We start from the raw sequence: 22,084 nt of genomic DNA, 5'->3' as shown, positions 1-22,084 counted from the left end.
TATCCTAAGTTGCTGTAAAAGATCTCTTGCCGACGGTTGTTATCGGTGGGTCCTCAGGACAATAGCAGAATCCATCAGCAACACTCTTAACATCTGCCGGAGGACAGGGCTGAGCAGGAATGCCATTCACTTTGTCAAAGAGGAAGAAAGACCAACTAGAGAACATCAAAAGGCAACTGGGTTACTTTTTACTACTCATGACTGGAGGATGGAAGCAGACCTGGGAAAACAGCTGAGGTTTCCTCTCCACATCACAGAGACTACTTTGGCGGCCTGATATTGTGCTGTGGTCAGACTCACTAAAGAGCGTTCTGATGCTTGAGCTCACCATACCATGGGAAGAGCAGATGGAGGAGGCCTTTGAGTGGAAAAGAGCAAAATACGAGGAACTGAGGAATAACTGCCAAAGAAAAGGCTGGAAAGCCAAGTGTTGGCCCGTGGAGGTTGGGTGTTGGGGCTTTGCATGCCAGTCGCTGTACAGGGCATACACGGCACTCGGAATAACAGGAGAGAGGCGAAGGAAAGCAATTCACACCACAATAGACGCAGTTGAAAAAGCATCTAGGTGGATTTGGCTAAAGAGGACACATCCGTGGGTTACTGTTAGGGCACAGGCCGGGGTCTTATCAACCCGGGTCGAGTCGCCCAGGCGAGGGTGTATGATATTCGAAAGACTCGAAACACCAGGTAATATCACTGATGATGTGCCCTAGCGTGGCATCAAAAGATTTTTCTAGAAGCATAATGGAACAACACTTGACATTTATTGTGGCAAAACAGTTAATCGACTATTTCTTTATGGACCATGCATATGGAAGCTAGCAAATAATATAGCATTACTTTGCTAAAAGTATTATACTTTTTTAATTCAATTTTATTGTGTGTTGTCCTCTTTATATTTGTTGGGAATTCCAAAAGGCTCTTGTTCAAATCAAGTCTTAAAATCATGGACTTAATATTTTCCACAATCCCCTCAACAAAAGCTTTAATTGGATATGTCTGTTGAATGAACCATCTCAGCTAATTTCATGATGGCCGAGTCAGCCCATCTTCAAGCTCTTATCTCTCTTTTACAGCCACTCATCCACCTCTTTTCATCAGTTCGAATAGGCATGATTTGTTTTTCTGTTGATTTATTTGTTTAATTTAGCTTATGAACTGTTGCATTATGTACCCCTGCTCAGATCCAAAAATTGTGCACTGGGAAAGGATCCCAGGTTCTGGAATGCCATTTACATTGATTCCCCAACTTCAGTGTGTCATTATGCAAAGTTTGATTTAATTAAAATGTCATTTAAAGTGAGTGTTTTGAATAAACCAAATAAGCTCAACTCAGCTACATTTTTAGTAGCATGACAGTCATTTTGGTCACACTTTAGTTTGGAGAACAATTCTCACTATTAACTAACTATTAACAATGCATTTTGCCTCAATAAACTCCTAATTTGCTGCTTATTAATAGTTAGTAAGGTAGATGTTAACTTTAGGTATGAGGTATTAAGGGATCTAATATATGGCCATGCAGAATAAGGCATCAATATGTGCTTTATAAGTACTAATAAACAACCAATAAAATAAAGTGTTACCATAGCTTACCATAGTTATTATTGTTTATAACAAAATGTTTACATGTTACATGTTTTCTAGATTTATTAGTTGTTTTTATTTAGTAATTGTATTTATACTTGCATGCTTTCTAGTTGCAGATGTTTGTTAGTGTACATTCTTGTTTACATAAACATGCTTTCTAGTTTTATTAGTTTGTTTAGTGTAAATTTGTTTACATTAGTATGTTTTCTAGTTTCATTAGTTGTTTTTGTAGTAAATTTATTTACACATGCATGTTTTCTAGTTTTATTAGTTAACGTTTTTGTTTACATAAGCATGTCTTCTAGTTCTTCAGTTGTTTTTCAATGTTACCTTAGCATGTTTTAGTGAAAATGTATCTTTACATTAGCATGTTTTCTAGTTTTTGTAGTTGTCTATTTTAGCGTGTTTTATAATTTAGTTACTTTTAGTGAGAATCTTTCTGATTTCTTGTTTTATAAGTTGTTTATTATATCAAATGCATGTTTACACTTCCTTGTTTTCTAGTTGTAATTATTAGCGTAAGTTTGTTTAGACTAGAATGTTTTGTTTGTTTTTGTTTGTTTTTTTAGGGTAAATTTGTTTATAGTGTGCCAACTGAATTTGTTGAATTTGCCGTCACCCGAATTGAAATACTCACTGTTTTTGTGTGAGATTCCTTTGACTTCTTAATAGAAATTGTAAAGAAATTAAAAAAAAAAAAAAAAGATTTCGGTGCTACCTACTTTTTATTTAAATGTATAAGTTGCTTGTGGCTTGCTACAGTTTACGGGTAGTTTCTCCAGTATTGTTATACACAAGTACATGTATCAGTACATCTTTGATTGTATGACATTGCAGGCACCACACAAAGGTTGTTCAGCTACTATGTCTTTTAAGAATCCATATAATCTTTCTTTTGTACTCTTTTGACTGCGTAATGACAGCTAAACAATATCATTACCACAGTCCACTGTATATTTATAGGCACATTCTGCCTCCCATGATCAGGTTATTGTAAGTCGGCGCGTTCAGAAACTAGAGTTGCGAGTACTCAACATCCAATCATCTGGGCCGTATCTCAGCAAAGCTGACACTAATGCACCGTCGGATGAGGAAAGTGACACACGATAGACCGATATCAGCATGCCCCAGGCTAAGATTGTGGGGGCTCATGCGCAGACAGGTCTGAAGCGGGCCAAACATCCCATAATTAGATCTGCGGGTGGAGAAGGAAATGGCCTCATCGTCTGATCGGATAACTGGAGAGCATGGCCAAGAGATTAGAGCCGTGTAATGGTGCAGCCATCTCGCTTAACACAAGCAGCCGAGCTGTGATAGAATTGCCAGTCCGATCAGATATCATCTCATAAACGGTGCCACAGATGGCAGCGCTAGAGGTGAGGATTGCAAACTGATGGGACACATGCAAAGTCATGTTGAGCCTGTTTCATTAAGAAACCTGCCACGGCGGGACGATGCACTGCCTAATCTCGTTTGCTGAGTGTGCTTAAAAGGTTTATGAACAGTGATTGATTTGGCTTCTTTGAACTGCCTGCTAAATGGCCTGAGCGTTTCTATGGCTTCTTATGTTCTGTATGATTTTTACAGTGTAAGGCGCAAAAGTAAATGAGGGCAAATTAAATAAGTCATGGAAATTAGCTTCCTGCTCTGGTTCAGCTGCAAGTGATTTTACATTGACCTTTTAAGCTGCATGGGCATTTTATATACAGCCTACTTATACACTAGCAGTCGAAAATGTGGAATGATAACAATTATTATTTTAATTTTTTTAAAGAAGTCTCTAATGCAAATAAAGGCTGCATTTATTTGATAAAAAAAAAAGTTAAATAATGGTTTTCTATTTTAATATATTTTATGTATTTATTTTATTATTTTATGGTTTATATTTTATGTTCTATTTTAATATATAATATGCATTTAATCCTGTGATGTAAAGCTGAATTTTCAGCAGCCATTATTCCAGTCGCATGATCCTTGATTCATTAATTAATTCATTCTAATATGCTGATTTGCTGCTCAGCTATTATCAGTTTTGTTGCTTAATATTTTTGTGGAAACCATCATGCAGTATCCTTTTTTTCAGGATTATTTGATAAAACTGCATTTATTTGAAATCAAAATATTCTGTAACATTAAAATGTCTTCACTGACACTTTTTATCTATCGAATGTGTCTGTGCAGATTAAACATATTGATTTATTTTTTATTTAATATTACTTAACCCAAATGTATGAATGGTAGTGTGTCCCGGTTTCCACAAAAAAAAAAAAAAAGTGCTGCAGCAAAAACTGTTTTCAACACTATTAATAAGAAACTTATTGTTAATAAGAAATAAATATAGCATAATGGTACTAACTAGCGTTCAGGGAGTGCATGCATTCTATTAAAAAACAATAATAATAATAAAAGCTACCATGCTCAAATCTGCTCCTCATAATGAGGCCTTATGTACAGTATATGAAATGCTTGTTAAATAAATGCTAGGGCCTTGAGCAATTTCAACATCCAAGTGAAAAGATACAGTACAGATAAAGTCAAAGAACAAAGGTGAGGATTTTGAGGGCAGAGTTGGTTATTCTAAAACCAGCTAATGAGGTCTAAATCTGGAATGCAACTTGGAGACTTAAGAAAATAAAATTAATTTTGAGTTTAAACTTCCCAGTAGGACCATACCCATAAATTATAACAAGGTATTGCAAAGGATAATTCCATAAAGCTATTAAAGGTGTCCTATTATGCTTTTTCACTTTTTGAATTTTAGTTAGTGTGTAGTGTGTATGTCTGGGCATAACATTATCTACAAAGTTACGAATCTCAAAGTCCTCTCCAAAGGGAGATATTTCGTTTGAAAAAAAATCCCTTTTCAAGAACTACAACGAACGGCTCGTTTGGACTACAAAGTTGCTTTCCTGTATTTATGACATCACAAATTGTAAATCCCGCCTACGTAAATTTGAATGGGTGGGTGCTGAGGAGCACTGCCCGTTTCAAAATCGAAACCCGGTGCGGGTGTTTTTAAATCACTGTATTTCTGATGCAAACCAACTATTTTCAGAAAATTTTGGATGTCATTATCATGTAGTCTTGCATGTAATGTCTGATAAAGCAGCGTTTGTGAGCAGAGCTCTGTTTTGTGTACAGCGTTACCAGGGAAAGCTCGCTCTCATGCTTGGTGGTTCGAAAATCGCATTATTTTAGTTTAATATACAGATCCATTCAGAATCGCTAAATCTCTGACCACCACATAATCAGTGTTCATTATAAAACACTCTTGCTTTTAAGCCAAATACATGCTGAAAATAATAATTTTACTGACATCTGGACGTAAGTCACTATTCTCTCCGTAATCTCTGATAAAATCGGCCGTGTTTTCTCTGCATTAGCGTTGTTTTGAGCTTACTGTTTAAATTCGTTCACTGGATCCTTGGACTTTCCGGGAGTTTACGGTTTAAAATGATGTGATTGCTGAAGCCTGCTTCTTTTCATTTTAAGATATGATTTTCATTATAAAGTACTGATTCAAATTAGTAATCAATCAATAATGAATTATTATTCTACTACTCCTTGCGCCTCCCTGACGTGCTCTCGCATTGAAGTAGACCGACTCCGCTTGCGTTCATTCACGTGATTGGACGAGAGGTGATCCCGCCTGGGTAGTGTGATTTACATAGTTTCTATATCATTTCTAATCATATATGGGATCATATAGCCTAATCACCCAGACCCTGACGATTTTACTCTGAGTACCGGCAACATGTCAGAAGTGCCAGTACGCACAAAAAAGTGCAGGTACTCTAAAGGCTAAAATATATACTGCGTACCGGCCCACTTCAAGAACTGCTCACCCTCATATTGTTCCAAACCTGTTAGACTATCTTTCTTGAATGTAAAAGACAAACTCAAACCATTGAGTTTTCAGTCAAGATGCTCAACTGAGCAAATGTTGATAGAGCCACAGTATTTACACTTTTCAGGAAAATCAGCTTGGAGATAGCTCACTTAGAGTTGTCTCTGCATATTAAACCGAGAGAAGAAAGTTTTTCAATTACACACATCACTTTTTAATTCAATGAGAAATTATACTGCAGTTCAGCCTTAGCAGTGCCTAGAGTGCACTTTTCCTGACGTCAGACAGATGTGAAAGATACGGTAATATAATTAGTTTCCACTCACCAATTAAGTATTTGTACAATCCCCTCCCTGCTGTTGATGTGGTTGGGGGAAAAAGGGAGAAGTGGTGTGTTAATTGAGCATGAGCTAGGAGAAAAAGTGATGTCATACATATTTAACCGTCTCCTCCTTCTCCTCCCTTGCTCCTCTTATCATCTCTTTCTCCAGTTTCACTCTCAGCTAATGAGCCGGCAGTGGAAGTGATTGTCTTATCATTCTCATTAACACTGGGCCTCTTTCTTCTGATTGCTTTAACTCTCTGATTTTGTTGCTCCAGGAGAGCTGCTCATGTGATTTGACTCCGGTTTGATGACGGAGGGTGAGCAGGGTCTGAGGTGTGGACCGGAGACTCCTTTAAGTTAATGAGTGAGGATATAAATGATCTGGTGACACTGTAATTATACACCCAGCCCTTCCTCCTTCATCAAACGTCTCTTTCTGTAACTCTGCATCAAAACCATGCAACATTTTCAGGCATCATATATACACAGCTGATGGCTGATATAAATATTAGGCCATAAGGCAAAGAAAATCATGTAGTATATATATATGAAAGTTTGGGAAGTTCGGAGAGGACTTTTTTTTTTCACTAAGCGATTAGCCATTTCCAAACAACGCGCCTACATTTTTACATTAGAAAATATAGAACAGGTAGGCTACATGAAGATAAAGAAGGGGCTAGGGTTTTTCCTGTAAATAATATTCTCCTATAAAGGACAAAATATTTATTGCATTTTTCTTTTTCATCACTTTGAGGGCTTTCATAGGCTATAAGAAATAAGCTCATTATAAAATGCACAAAACATTGGTTTCACTGTAGGCTACTTAGATGTGTATAGGCCTATATCAATTTTTTCCAGCAGTAGTATGTTTGTTAACAAGTCATCTTTGTTAATTATTGTGTGTTCGGGGATAGACCATAATATCAGCGTGATTTTGCGTTATTATCACTTCTCCTGTGTGTTTGGCTGTAGTTTGCGAACCAGACAGAGTTGTCGGCTATTCTTCCTATTGTAAAGTCATGCAGTGTGTAACCTCCTGTCACCGATCCATCATGCAATGTGAACACAGCAGCGACTGAATGCTACCCCAGGTACTCGTGCAGATTGAAATCAACTGTGATCCGATGATTTTGAAAATCGTGCAGAGTGAACATAAGACCACAAATCTAAACGTATTGTAACTGCAAGCTAATCGGTTTGAAAGGCAACCTCTGAAAACAATTGATTTATAAATAAGCAGGCGCATTTTAATTTCATATACATTTTTGAGAACATTTTAATGGACTTTAATGATTTTAATATTTATTTTGATTTGTCTGTTTACTAATGAGAGGAGCCTCGTTTGACATTCATGCAGTCATTAAATCTTTGTAAGTGAAATATATATATATATATTTTCAAAATATGCATCTGTTTGTAGAAAACTAGTAAGTAAATTATTTAAAACAACAGCTCATTTTATTATTATTTTTGCTACATTCATTTTTGAGGATGATCAGCCTTATATATGAACCACCATTGGTCAGATACCCAAAATTGTTAAATGAGCACAGTTTCAACACGAGACTGAGGACTGGAAGAAGTTTTGAGTTCACAGTACATTGAACGCTTTTAGTTCAGAAGATCAAGGAAAACTTGATTCCTCGTGATATGACCCCCTTTAAACAAGTGCACAAACACTGTAGAGCATGTTGTATCTGAAAGCAATTTCCTTTCACTCATTTTTCCACTTCCTCTCTGTCATTCTACACACACTCTCTCTTTGCCACTCATCGTTTTTTCCAATACTCTGTTCTTTCTCCTAGTCTCTCTGTTGTCCTTTTATTCTGTCACTCTGTTTCCCACACTGCCCGCAATAAGTGTCAATTTGCTCTCTCGCTCTCGGCGTCTCTTTCTGGTTTCTCTCTTCCCTCTATAACCCTAATGAACAGCGATGGAGGGAGTTGTGTTATGGCTGGTGTCGTGTCAGCGAACTCATCGTCTCCGTTCTGACAGATCGCCCCAATTAACCTTATTTACAACTATTTCCCTTCGTCCTTTAACAAGTTCCTCTGGGCTTTTCCCCTCTAATGACCAGGTGCCTGAGAGGAGGGCTTGCCGCGTTATGACACCCTGACGGCCTGACTCGCCATTATTAAGGTGCTCACGCTGCAGATCACATGCCCCTACGAGCACATTATTGTTTTTCCATAAATGTTCACATCAGAGGCAGAATCACACGTCAGGGGGAATTACGTTGACGCTAGCTCCAGTTGCTGTCTGAACTGATGCTTAATTTTAAAGTACGGATTATAGTAGACGCGGATTTCTTGTCTGTAATGATTTCAGAAGTGGGTGTGAGGCTTTTCAAGCTCGTAATGAAGGGGAACAGGGGAGGTGGCGACAGAAAATCGAGACGTGGGTGTTGTTAGCTTTGGCATCACATCAGCAAAACTTCTGAATAGAAACAGCTATTGTGTCTCTCTATCGCTAAGCAACATCAGCCTAATATTCGTGTGACCTCTAATGAATACCGTGGGACTTTGTGCAAGGTAAACATACCCAGTGCATGACTCTATACCCCCTGCTCATTAACAAGCACTAAAAAGTATTGACTTTTTTCTGCCTAATTGGTTCAGGAAACAATTACCCTCATTTTCTTCTTCTTCTTCTTGTGCTTCCTTTTTTTTTTTTTTTTTTGAGCCATTGCACAGGGCTCTGAGTAAGTGAAGTGAATATCTTTATAAAGGTTTCTACATATGTAGCATTATGCTGTTGCTGATAATTCAGTTGTGCTCCCATGCAGAGATGTGGGCTAAATTCAATCTTCTTTGCTGAGTGGGAACCTGCACCTCTGCAGCTGTGAATCCCACAGAGGAGAACATCTTCGGTATGTGGGCTTTAATTATGGCTCACATCTTTTCATAGGTACAACCTCCATTTTCACACTCGAAGACACATTCTCAGTAGTCCCAAGGAGGCATTCTGCTGGAAAATGTTGTCCAGTTTTTCAATTTTTTTTATTTTATATTATATATTATTTTACAGAAGATTTTTACCTGAAATCATGGTCTTCGGTGAATCATAAAATGCAAGTCAGCAGCTACCGTCACTATAAGAGAGGGGAAAAAAGGATCTCAGGGGACACAAAATTAATACTTGTGACTCCTTACAATATGGGTGAGGTCTCATGAAGCCAAACGACAGGACTGTGCAAGAAACTGAACTTTACTTACAACATTGTTTTCTGTAATTTATAGCCAAAACAAACAGAAAAGTGTGATTCTTTTTCTCGAACTGGCTTGTTTCAATGAACTGGTTCAAATAATTGATTCTGTAATCTGTAATCACGTAATTTATATGCAATTTTGTTATTAAAGCACCCAAAACATAGATGTTTTACATGGCCAATGCATATAAAATTAATAAGCTAGTCTTAATAAACTCACTTTTTACATAAACCCATGAGAACAAAAAAAAAAAAAAAACAACTTAACCCCTTCATAAAAGTTCTCTGTTCACACATGCACATATCACCAGCTCATTGGTCTTTGGTCGTAGTCTGACCTAGTTTCCTCAGTTCAGTATAACTGGAGCGCTGAATGAGTTGGCAAAAACCAGCATCATAGGATCATATACACAGGTATATCTGTCAGGCTTATCCTAAAGTGAGTTTTGATTCAGTAATTTGCAGATCTGTGCTGCTCGAGTAGCAAACTGTTTCAGATGGTTCAGTCCGATTTGGTGAACTGGTTCACTCACTTCAATAAAAGAACAGGTTTGAAAGAATGATTTGTTCATGAATTGGAACTCCCTCCAGACTGTTTGCCTGAGGCTACGGATTACAGGTAATAATGTTGAAAATAATGTTAATTTTTAACACAGGCTGATCATTTTGCTTCATAAGACCCCAGTATATTGTCAGAAGCCACGCGTATTAATTTTGTCCTCCTTGAATCCCTTTGTTCCCCTCTTACTCTCAAAGTGATGGTAAACAATATTAACCAATAATATGCTGTATTTTGGAATGATTCATTCTCTTTCAGCATATATATTAGAATTATTATAATCAACAAGAAACAATGCAATAAAGTGACAGTAAAGACATTTATAATGTTCCAAAACATTTTTCAAATAAAAAAATGTGTTATAGCTGGTAAGAATTTAGTTATGAATAAATTGCATGTTAAAATATATTTCAATGTAATATTTCACAGTAAGAGACTTCTTCCAAAACATTAGAATCAGAATTCTAAATTAGAATGGTAGCTCTGTGCAGCTTGACAAGTATGTCACTGACAGTTTGTGAATACAAAATATTCAGTGTAATTCATTATTGGTTAATTATTATTATATGTTTGTTCATGTGAGTTGTGTGAGATAATATGCACCGTCTGAAGCCAATCGATGTGTTGGTTTCAGTGCATATAAAACATTTAGGGATGTGCGCTCTCATGATGGTCTTTGTAAGATACAATCAAAAGGTTTCCATTTCACTTGGGTTTATTTATTGTGCAGTAGTGAAACTGGAGTGGACTTTCCTGCCTGCTGCTTTTTTGGTATGTGTCTGTGTGCTCTTTACTCTATAGATTATTGTTCATTCTGGTCAGGTTTGTGTTGAAGCACAAACACTCTTTCTCTCCCCTGGAAGTCCCGTGTGTCAAATGAATTGGTAGCAACTGAGAGAAGTGTCTCCATCTACGAACAGTCACATCCTGTGGAGGTGGCAGGGCAACCCAGAGTAGGTTTCTCTGTCAGAGTTCAATTTGCAGACTAATTGGATTCTCTTTTTCAATGATCATACCTGACATACACAAATTACTGAGTGAAAAGGGCTCCGACTGAAATCGTTTCTGCTATTTCTGCTTGGAAATTGCTAAAATTGTCTCAAAGGATTAAGCATGGAGAGTGAACGTAAAGTATCCTATGGCGTACGTTTAAAATAAATAATGATGGCTGTCCTCTTCCACAAATTTACTTACAGCAGTCTCCATTTCAATGACGTTAAACTTTAAAGCAGCCCATTGTATTTCCAATTTTTCAACTAGTATAAAACTTTGAAAACGGATTTGATTGTTTTTGAATCACATGAGGGTCAATATCTGAATTGTAATTTTAGATGAATTATTTCTTGAAGAAAGTATGGAGTCAATTTTGATCTCATTTTGACTTGAATATTTGAGTAGTTTGTGTTATTTTGGAATTGTGTAATCAATGCTGCAAGCAGAAATATGGCACTCATTTGATGAAGAAACCTTCTAGAATTACTCATTTAGAAAGGGTGATGTGGTTGCATTGGTCTGGTTTCACTCACTTATATCTGTAATAAGCAGAGAAGGAAGGGGGGCATCTGGAAGGACGTTTTTCAGTTCAGGAAGTCCATTTTAGGAAGTGGTGTGGTGGCGACCACACACCACAACAAGGAGGGGTTCGAAACCCAAGCTGCCGAGGGGGACTGCCATTTTTAAGACAATGTATTTTACCTGGCTTTGTCTCCCTCTGTAACCCTGTAGTAGTAGGCTGGAAGGTATAATCAATCTATTAACCAATAATAAGGCAGTCAAATCTAATTTTTAAATACTTTTCTCACAGTTTTGATCTAAGACATTTCCTTTTTTGTTATTCTCTTTTTACGCAATTTTATTTTTTAGAACTGATGGAATTTAAAGACAATCAGTCCACTTTTCACAGTTTTCTCATGTATTTAATTTGGTGTCACATTTTATTAGGCTATTATTCAGAAATTATGTAGGCTAAAATGCCGGTAAATCAAAAATGTTTACAAACATTATAAACACAGTTATTAGTTTCTCTCCACAACAAATCCTCTAAACTTAAGGATATAGCCTATAAGCTATAAAAACGTCATTCCAAAAACAAATTAAAGGTGAAACTGACGCCTACCTCTCTCACTCGGCACAAATCCAAATGTTTCCATATTCTCGATGTATACTAAAATATTATTTATTTGCTTTTACTTTCATGGACGTAAAACATTATCCTTCACATCGGCAATAACAGCAGTGAGGCGGTGGTCACACTGAACGCAACAGATTGGACAATGTAGCACTGTAACTTTTTACACGTTCCTTTAACTGTATTTTATTTTGATAATGAACTCGCAATGTCGCAAAAATATGTGTCTGTGCGCGTGAGGCGCCAGCGCGATATGGCCCTACCAACGCTGGTTGGTTATACAAATGCAAGACATCGTTCAAAACTGTCAAGCTATTGCAAAACAAATAAAACTGTAAAGTTTTTGCAAAATAAAGAAAACTACTTTCTGCCATCTCATTTTCCTTTCCGAGAACGTTGGAATGCGTCACAACTAACTGTAGGCCTAACTCAGCATTTTTTTTTCTTTCATTTTGTTAATCTGTCAAATATTTATGTGAAATATATTCCATAGGCATATATATTCCTTTTTATGTAAACCTATAGTTTTATTGTGTTTTCTCCGTTCACGGAAGCACCGCAGGTGCGTAAGATCTGTTGAATCCATCTACACTGTCATCGGATAAACTCTAACGCCGGTGTTCTGACGATTTGTGCTACCCTGTCAGATTTTGCTGCCAGACCCTATTGGAGTACCACCATTTCACTTGCTGGATGCGTCAGCATCACATTTGCATAGTCTGTACTACTTATGATATGAAACAATATTAAACAATATTAAATGGAACGATAAAATAACGTTATTAACCAGTTAATAGTCATTTAAAATTTTCGATTCTGTTCGGAACTATAAAATTTGATTTAGTTTCTGTTTCCGGATCTGTTCCAGTCAAAATTTTGTTCGTTTTCGTTCCTTGAAGAGGTTCAGAGCCCTGACTGACAGACTGCAACGGTTTAAGTTAAAAATCTTAATTTGTGTTCTACTGAAGAAACAAAGTCACCTACATCTTGGATGACCTTGCGGTAAGCAGATAAACATAAAATTTTCATTTTTGGGCGAACTATCCCTTTAAGAAAATGTAAATTTTAGTGTTATATATTTTCTGCTACTCATTTCAAAGCATATTTTAACAAATCTACATGCACGTTTAACATGTTGACCTCCAGTGTGAGGTAGTTATTTATTTTTATTCAGTTCGCACATTTTTGAGTTGTGAAAAAAATTAAATAAAATCTGGTTAAACCATATACTGTCACATGTCTGTGTTGAGTTTCTGTTTTTGACCTAGTTTTTGCCTGTCTTGTTAAGTTCATCGTCACCACCTGTTGTTTCATTAATTATCCCATTAGCCCCTGGGTTTATAAGTCCTGAGTTTTCCCCATTTCAGTTATTGTCTATGTTACACGTTTTTGAGTGGACTGTTATTAAAGACTGTTATTTTGGATTATCTTTGTCTGATCTCATCTTCTTCCTTGGAGCTCCGTAACATATACCTGAAAAGGTAGAATTTTGATATGTTACAAAAGAGTTGTTGTAAAACTTAATGGTCACAGTTATGTGGTTTTGAAATATGTCGTGGCAAATAAAATACAAAAACTGTATTACTTCTGAAAAAGGTTTTTCTTTAATCTTTCTAGAAAATTAATAATTTTAATATGTTGTAGAAAACCAAATAAACAGAAAAAATTAAATAAAAACTTATTTAGCAAAATAAAATTATAAAACGCCCAATGTAACATATGTAACATGAAAATCGCCCAATGTGTCATATATGTAACATTACAGATCTTTCACAAGGAGGGGTTGTATTTCAAAAACAACTGCAGAAACATGTTATAAGTGGTCCATTTGGTTTGTTTTATATGCCCCATAATTTTTATACAAGGAGAAATTGGTCCGGGTCCTTGTGGGTTCAATTCATTGTACTTTTTTCTTTCCACATTTATTGCTGCAGGCCGAACTGGGTAGCATTTTATCATTATCATTATTTATTTACTGTATATTCATTCATTCATTCATTCACCAATGCTCAATATGCAAATATATAGACAGAGAAATGGAAACTGCCTGTAATTTTCTTAAAAAAAAAAAGAAACATAGTGTCCCTTATTTCCCTCTCCCAACTTTGGCAGTCCTGCAATATGTGTTGCTCTCAATGACCTGTGAAGACAAAACCAGGCAGCAGACATTTAGTTTTTTTCTTGTATTAGAAATATCTGTCATAACACACAGCGATATATGACCACAGGGAGTTTACTCCCCGTATCCTTATCTTACCCTTCTCGTTTTCTGTTTTTGTCTCTTATTTCCCGCTTGAGTTGTTCTTGATTTGTTGTCTAGAGAGCTGAGATTGTGCCAGTCTGTACATATCCTACTTAATGTGATTGCTCAGATCAACACTTGAATGACATACTGTATCATAGCAATTGCTTTAATGCAGAAAATAGATATCCGCATTAATATTTCAAGGTGTAAATTATGCACAAATATATAATTTAGATTACTGGTGCTGCTTCTGCTTGTGACATCTGCACAGAGATCAGTAAATTCCTAAATTGGCTCTTGTTGAAATCACAAAGGCCATCTTGCCCTTTATATAATCTAAACAGCATGTAGTGGAAATGGAGAGGTGCTTACAGGGTCACACAATGAGAGAGGTTATCGAATATCTCCCTGCAGCCCTGCCAAATTTAAAGTTTTCTACTTTCAGAGTGTTGAAAACAGCTAGTTCAACAATATTTTATGACCTTCAAACACATTCAAAGCTGAAAAAAGCAGCACTGGCAGTATTTGGAGCAAGCATTGTGTAAAGCATTACACAAACTTTCCCAGTTTGTGGAATCTCCATCCTACTCTTTTCTATGCAATGAAAGTTGAGACATATCAAGATATCGTCAAAGAAAGTTACATGAAAATGCATTAATTCCATTGGCTCTCATGTGGCCAATTGTTATGCACCATGTTTCAGTGTATCTTTATAATAAGATTTGAGTGTGGCACTAGAAAGATTTTCCTCAAAAAATATATCTGCATTATTCAGTTGAAGCCACTTTTGTGTATCATTCATGATCATATTCCCTGCATTATTTAAACACAATAAAATAACACTAAGCCAAGCCTGGAGAGTATCCTCCAAACTGAGTTTTTGACTTCAGTGATGTAGGATAAACGTCTCTACAGTGACATCTGCTTTATGAGACTGCCCTGACAGTGGAAATATAAATGTAGGTAATAATATGACCATCATGTAAAGCAATATATGGTTGAGGTTCCAGATCTCATGTGTAAATCCCCCTTATATCAAAACATCTGAGAAGCTCTGATAACCCACCACCAGACAGCTTTCTTTTGCTCTAATTTCTGCCCATGTCCTCTGGATATGACTGCACTCGTCATTCCCTTTACAAAATTGAAAATTACACATTCTCTCTTGGGTGTCTCACATCTTCCTCTGCAGAATGTGATGTAAGTTGTAAGCAAGCATGTAGAAAAAACAGATGTTGTGCACAAGGTGACATTTGCTTTCCGTGACTAAGAATACATGTGCGTATATTTACCTTATATATATTTTGGTCACACTTTATTTTAAGGTCCAATTTTCGCTATTAACAAACCATCAACTATGACTTTTGCCTCAAGAAACTCCTAATTTGCTGCTTATTACTAGTTAGTAAGGTAGTTGTTAAGTTTAGGTAGGGTAGGTTTAGGGATGTATAATATGTAGAGAATGTGTGCTTTATAAGAACTAATAAACAACCAATATGTTAAAGAAGTCATATGACATTGCTAAAAAGAACATTATTTTGTGTATTTGATGTAATGCAATGTGTTTATGCGGTTTAAGGTTCAAAAAGCACATTTTACACATACTGTACATTATTGTTGCTCCTCTGTGCTCCGCCTTTCTGAAATGCGTGGATTTTTACGAAGCTCATCATTCTGAGAAGCGAGGCGTCCTCTGATTGGCCAACTATTCAGTGCATTGCGATTGGCCGAATACCTCAAGTGTGAGACGGAAATGTTATGCCCTTTACCGTATTGTGATGCTGTGTCCCGGCGCGATGACACAAAAACAATAAAACCCATTATAAACTAGACTTTTGCTGCATCCAGTGGGGACATAATTACTGATTATAATGACTTATACTGTGTTTTTTATGTGTTGCGTTGCATTGCGCCTCGTAAATATTACCATGTCTGCATTTGTGATCAGAGAAACGAAAAACCATAATAGTTCTGCCTTCTTTCTTTGCGCATACATTCAGGCGGTGTTTTGCAAATCTTCCCACACTGTGACGTAGACATGTGGGGGCATGTTTGAATGAGCCGTTTTAGGAGGGCGTGGACAAGTCTTAACTTTTATAAAGAATATCTCTTTGGGTTTGAGACTTTAGTCTTTGCAACTTCAGGGATCTTATCTATGCACAAACAGCTTGTAACACTCCAAAGAGAAAGGAAAGCTTGAAATCGCATGACCTCTTTAATAATAGTAATGCTAATAAGCAACTAGATTATAGTGAGAATTGGTCCCTTTACTAAAGTGTTACCAATATATATATTTATATATGTGTATATAAATGTGCTCTATTGGATTGAGATCTAGTGACTGTGGAGGCCATGTGAGTAAAGTGTACTTATTGTCATGTTTTCAAGAAACCAGTCTGAGATGATTTGAGCTTTGTGACATGGTGCATTATCCTGCTGGAAGTAGCCATCAGAAGATGGGTACACTGTAGTCATAAAGGGATGGACATGGTCAGCAACAATACTCAGGTAGGCTGTGGCGTTTAAACAATGCTCAATTGGTACTAAGGGGCCCAAAGTGTGCCAAGAAAATATCCCCCACACCATTACACCACCACCAGCAGCCTGAACCGTTGAGACATGGACATGGCTTTCATGTTCTTTACGCCAAATTCTGACCCTACCACCTGAATGTCGCAGCAGAAATCGAGACTCATCAGACCAGGCAATGTTTTCCAATCTTTGGTGAGCCTGTACGATTTGTAGCCTCCGTTTCCTGTTCTTAGCTGAAAGGAGCGGCACCCGGTGAGGTCTTAAGCTGCTGTAGCCCATCTGCTTCAGGGTTCAACGTGTTGTGCGTTCAGAAATGGTATTCTGCATACCTTGGTTGTTACGAGTGGTTATTTGAGTTACTGTTGCCTTTCTAACATCTCTAACCAGTCTGCCCATTCTCCTCTGACCTCTGACATCAACAAGGCATTTTCGTCCACACAACTGCCACTCACTGGATATTTTCTCTTTTGTGGATCATTCTCTGTAAACCCTAGAGATGGTTGTGTGTGAATCCTAGTAGATCAGCTGTTTTTGAAATACTCAGACCAGCACCATCACTCGTTCTTCTTGCGCACGAGATGCATACTTTACTTGATTTTCTTGTAAAACTAAAAAGAAATCACAAAGGTAGAAATTACAAAATGATTACAAAATATCATAAATAACATACAACTTCCATGTTTATAAACATTCGCTAACATATTTAAACAACTAAATAAACAATCAAAGCGCATTAGTGACGTGCACATATAAGCAATTGCACAGCTATGTTAGCATGTTAGCTACCAGATTACAATGGATTTCAGGACAGAACATCAATCTTTAAACATGTCGATATTGACACTTTTTCATCAAACCAACACAGAGAAAATATTACAGATGTTTTCAAAATAAAATTAGTGACTTACGGTCACATCTACCACAAAGACTGAAAGCAAACAACAACGCGTCCCTAGATGCCGATCACAGTCTCTCATTCTTAACTTTTTAAACGTTCCAGGTTACGTATGTAACCATGGTTCATCAATCTTTAAACATGTAGATATTGACACTTTTTCATCAAACCAACACAGAGAAAATATTACAGATGTTTTCAAAATAAAATTAGTGACTTACGGTCACATCTACCACAAAGACTGAAAGCAAACAACAACATGTCCCTAGATGCCGATCACAGTCTCTCATTCTTAACTTTTTAAACGTCCCAGGTTACGTATGTAACCATGGTTCCCCGAAGGGAACAAGACGCTGCGTCCGAAGATGCTTAGGGAACGCCTTCAGCGTGACCGCACTCTGAATCATCTGTACAATCAGTCCAATGGAAGGGCTAGGCGTCACGGGCGGGTGACGTCACGACCAGGAAGCTATAAAGGCACGAGCGGCAGAGCCGGCTTCAGCTTCGAGGACTGAAGCAAGCGCTGGCAGGGATGCCGGAAGTGTGGCCTTCGAGACGCAGCGTCTCGTTCCCTTCGGGGAACCATGGTTACATACGTAACCTGGGACGCTCCCCTTCAGGAACTCGAGCTGCATCCGAAGATGCTTAGGGAACAAGATACCCACGCCGCCAGACTGACAAGTCCCTGCCCAGTGTGACTAGGACGAGAGAACCAAAGAGCCCGGAGTGGCTCGCATGTCGAGCTCGTAGAACCTCACGAAAGTGAGGGGCGTGGACCACCCAGCAGCGTTGCAGATGTCCTGCATAGGTACACCTGCTAAAAAGGCTTTGGAGGGCGCCACACCTCGGGTTGAGTGAGCTCTGACTCCCATCGGCGAGGGGAGCTGAGAGGACTCATAGGCAATGTTAATGGCATCCACTATCCACCCTCTCTCCACCCTCAATACCACGACTGAGGTGCCCTTGAGCAAGGCACCGAACCCCCAACTGCTCCCCGGGCGCCGCAGCATAAAATGGCTGCCCACTGCTCCGGGTGTATGTTCACGGTGTGTGTGTGTTCACTGCTGTGTGTGTGCACGTTGGATGGGTTAAATGCAGAGCATGAATTCCGAGTATGGGTCACCATACTTGGCTGAATGTCACTTCACTTCACTATTCACTATCCACCTACTGAGGGTCTGCTTTGTAGCAGGAAGACCCCTCTTAGGGGGACCATAGCACACAAGCAATTGGTCCGACTTTCTCCACAGGGCAGCTCTTTGGATGTACGTGTCCAGTGCTCGCACTGGACATATACAGTTAAGTTTCTGCTGGTCGGGCTCCCTGAAGGGAGGAGGACAAAAGGCCTGAAGCACGATGGGCTGTGGTGTAACAGAGGGAACTTTAGGTACATACCCCACACGAGGGTAGAGAAAAACTTTGGCCATGCCGGGCGCAAAGTCCAAATAAGCAGGGGCCACAGAAAGGGCCTGAAGATCGCCCACTCTCTTAAGAGAGGAAATAGCCAAAATAAAGGCAGTCTTTATAGTGAGGAGTCTATTGGATATCTCCTCAATGTGCTCGAAAGGAGCCTTACAAAGAACCTCTAGCACCACAGCCAGGTCCCATGTGGGGACACGAGAACGTACCGGCGGCCTCAGCGCACCGCGGAGGAAACGTGTAACGAGGGGGTGTCTACCCACTGATTGTCCACCGACAGGAGCATGGTAGGCCGCAATGGCCTCCACGTACACCTTAATGGTGGAGTGGGTTAACCCTGCGGAGAGACGGGCCTGTACGAACAACGTTAACTGGGTTGAGCAGGCGGTCTCCGCACCATGAAGTGAAGAGTCTCCACTTCAGGGCGTACAGTTTCCTCATAGAGGGAGCTCTGGATTGGAGGATGGTCTCGACAACCTTGGTTGAGAGACCGGAAGCTATGAGCTGTGCCCCCTCAGTGGCTACACCCACAGCTTCCACAACTCCGGGCGGGGGTGGGCCATCGAGCCCCCTGCCTGTGAGAGGAGATCTCCCCTGACAGGAATCTCCCATGGAGTGCCGTCGAGGAGAGAAATCAGGTCCGAGAACCATACTCGGCCCGGCCAGAACGGCGCTACAATTAGTAGATTGACCTCGTCCCAGCGCACTCTCGCCAGAACTCTCGGGAGCAGAGCAATAGGGGGAAAAGCGTACAGACGAAGCCTCGGCCAAGTCTGCACCATAGCATCCAGTCCTAGAGGAGCTGGAGGAGTCAGAGAGAACCAGAGGGGACATTGAGCAAACAGGTCCACCTGAGCATGGCCAAGCATTCTCCCTATCTGCTTCACCACCTCGGGGTGAAGCATCCATTCCCCGGGCCTCGGCCCCTGTCTTGACAGAACGTCTGCTCCCACATTGAGATGCCCAGGAATGTGCACTGTTCTTAATGAGAGGAGTTTGCCCTGGGACCACACAAGGATCTGGTGCGCCAACTTGTACAAGGGTCGCGACCGCAGACCTCCTTGGTGGTTTATATACGAGACCACTGATGTGTTGTCGGTGCGCACCAACACATGGTGATCTCTCAGGTCTGGGAGGAAGTGTTAGAGTGCTCGAAACACGGCCAGCATCTCCAGCTAATTGATATGTCATGTCAGATGGCGGCCACTCCACAGACCGCGGGCAGGGTGGCCACTCATGACCCCAACCGGTGAGAGACACGTCCGTCGCTAATGAAAACTGGCGACACGGAGCTCCCAGCACCGGGCCCTGATTCAAGAACCAAGGTTTCCTCCACATGTCTAGGGCTCGCACACATCGTCGAGACACTTTGATCATGCGAAGTGGATTTCCCCTCAGGGAAAAACCCCTGGCCTTGAGCCACCTCTGTAGGGGTCTCATATACAGCAGGCCAAAAGGTATCACGTTGGACGCAGCTGCCATGAGGCCCAGCAGTCTTTGAAACTGCTTGACAGTGAGTGACTGGCCTTCATTTACTCTCCTGACTGCTGTGAGGATCGACTCGATACGAGCAGGGGACAGGTGCGCCTGCATCGTGGTCGAATCCCACACCACGTCCAGATAAGTGGTCCTCTGTAATGGAGAAAGCACACTTTTCTTGGCGTTTAGTCTTAACCCCAAGTCTTTCATGTGGGCGAGAACGACATCTCGATGTCGAGCCGCCGTCTGCTCTGATTGAGCTAGGAGCAACCAATCGTCGATATAATTCAGTATGCAGATGCCCTGAAGCCGCAACGGGGCCAGTGCCGCATCCACACACTTCGTGAAAGTACGGGGTGAGAGTGCTAGGCCAAAGGGAAGAACTCGATATTGGTAAGCTTTGCCCCTGAAAGCAAACCTCAGGAACTTCCTGTGACTGGGAAGGATGGAGATATGGAAATAAGCGTCTTTTAGATCTATCGTGACAAACCAGTCCTCGGACCCGATCTGAGACATGACCTGTTTGACTGTGAGCATCTTGAACTTCAGTTGCATGACTGAGCGGCTCAAATGACGCAGATCTAAAATGGGACGCAACCTTCCATCCTTCTTTGGAACTATGAAGTACTGGCTGGAAAATCCGGACTGTGCTTCGTGAGGAGGGACCACCTCGATGGCCTCCTTCCTCAGCAAAGCATTGACTTCTTGTTCCATCGCCAGAGCCTGCGCGGGGCCGACCAAAGTCGGAGTGACCCCGTTGAACAATGGCGGCGGAGCGCCAAATTGAATACGATAGCCTCTCTCTACCGTGTGCAGGACCCAACAAGATACATTTGGCAGTAGCATCCATGCTGCCAAGTAATCTACTAAGGGAATCAGTCTCTCGAGACTGACCTCTGGTGTAACGGGTGCGGCTAGATCGGTGCCCTGACGCGGCGCACCGGCAGGGAGCGACCGGTCCAACCGCTGCAGAGACCTCCGAAAAGGTGGCGAGTTTTTCAGCTCCGCTACGTCTCTGGGTGGAAAAATATGAAAATAATTGGCAGACCGATCCCCTGAGGGCACTGAGGTGAGACGGGCATCGTGTGATGCGGTGTGCACCGCTCCACCCCAGTAGGGGTCGCCCTCAGAAGCCCTGGACCACAGACATCAGGACTTCTTTGCCGAGGACCTCCTAGCCTGAATGACAGCCCGCAGCCAATCTACTAATGGCGAGGGAGGAATCGCTGGAACGCCGCCGCTTGTTTACGGGCTTCCTGGTACCTGTCGACGACTGCATCGACAGCGTCGCTGAACAGGCCAGAAGGCGCAAGCGGGGAGTCCATGAGGTAGACCCGATCTTTATCTCTCATGTCTGAAAGGGTCAGCCATAGATGCCATGGAGCGCCCAATGGCACGGGCGGTCTCCTTGGTGGCGTGGAGAGCTAGATCAGCGGTCCTCCTGAGTTCCGAAATGTCATCTAACTTGAACTCATCGCCTTCATTGATCTCCCTCAGCAGTTCGGCTTGGTACGCCTGTAACACGGACATCGTGTGCAGACACGCACCAGCCTGACCTGCTGCCGCATACCCTTTGCTCACCAATGCGGATGTAGTACGCAGCGGTTTGGTGGGCAAAGCCGGAGCCTTCACAGACGATGCAACACCAGGCGACAGATAGCTCGCGAGCGTCTGTTCAACCCGTGGCATCGCTCTGTACCCGCTGTAAGAAGTGGTCTTAAGCCAACGCACACATCTAACAACAGACATCCTGACGGAATGGAATGGACATCTTTTTTCTCCTGGGCCATAAAACCAGGATCTAACGAAGAAAATTCCCTTTTGGTCATTTTGAAAGAAAACAGAACTCATGTTCCC

At 40.5% G+C, this 22,084-nt stretch overlaps 1 protein-coding gene across 1 annotated transcript in view; it reads right to left on the bottom strand.

The window, feature by feature from the left end:
- The window catches only part of LOC306857482 (cadherin-12-like), a gene marked incomplete at its 5' end in the record, with an annotated part of 225,742 nt that extends 204,190 nt beyond the window's left edge, over positions 1-21,552 (bottom strand). The window contains 3 exons of the mRNA XM_079397461.1: positions 31-155; positions 20,856-21,362; positions 21,491-21,552. Coding sequence (XP_079253587.1) covers positions 31-155; positions 20,856-21,362; positions 21,491-21,552 — 694 coding nt within the window. The remainder of the gene's footprint in view (positions 1-30; positions 156-20,855; positions 21,363-21,490) is intronic.
- Positions 21,553-22,084: the final 532 nt, after the last annotated feature.

This window comes from Barbus barbus, assembly GCF_936440315.1.
Source record: "Barbus barbus genome assembly, chromosome: 38".
NCBI classification, from domain to species: domain Eukaryota; kingdom Metazoa; phylum Chordata; class Actinopteri; order Cypriniformes; family Cyprinidae; genus Barbus; species Barbus barbus.
This window is presented reverse-complemented; position numbering and strand designations above follow the sequence as displayed.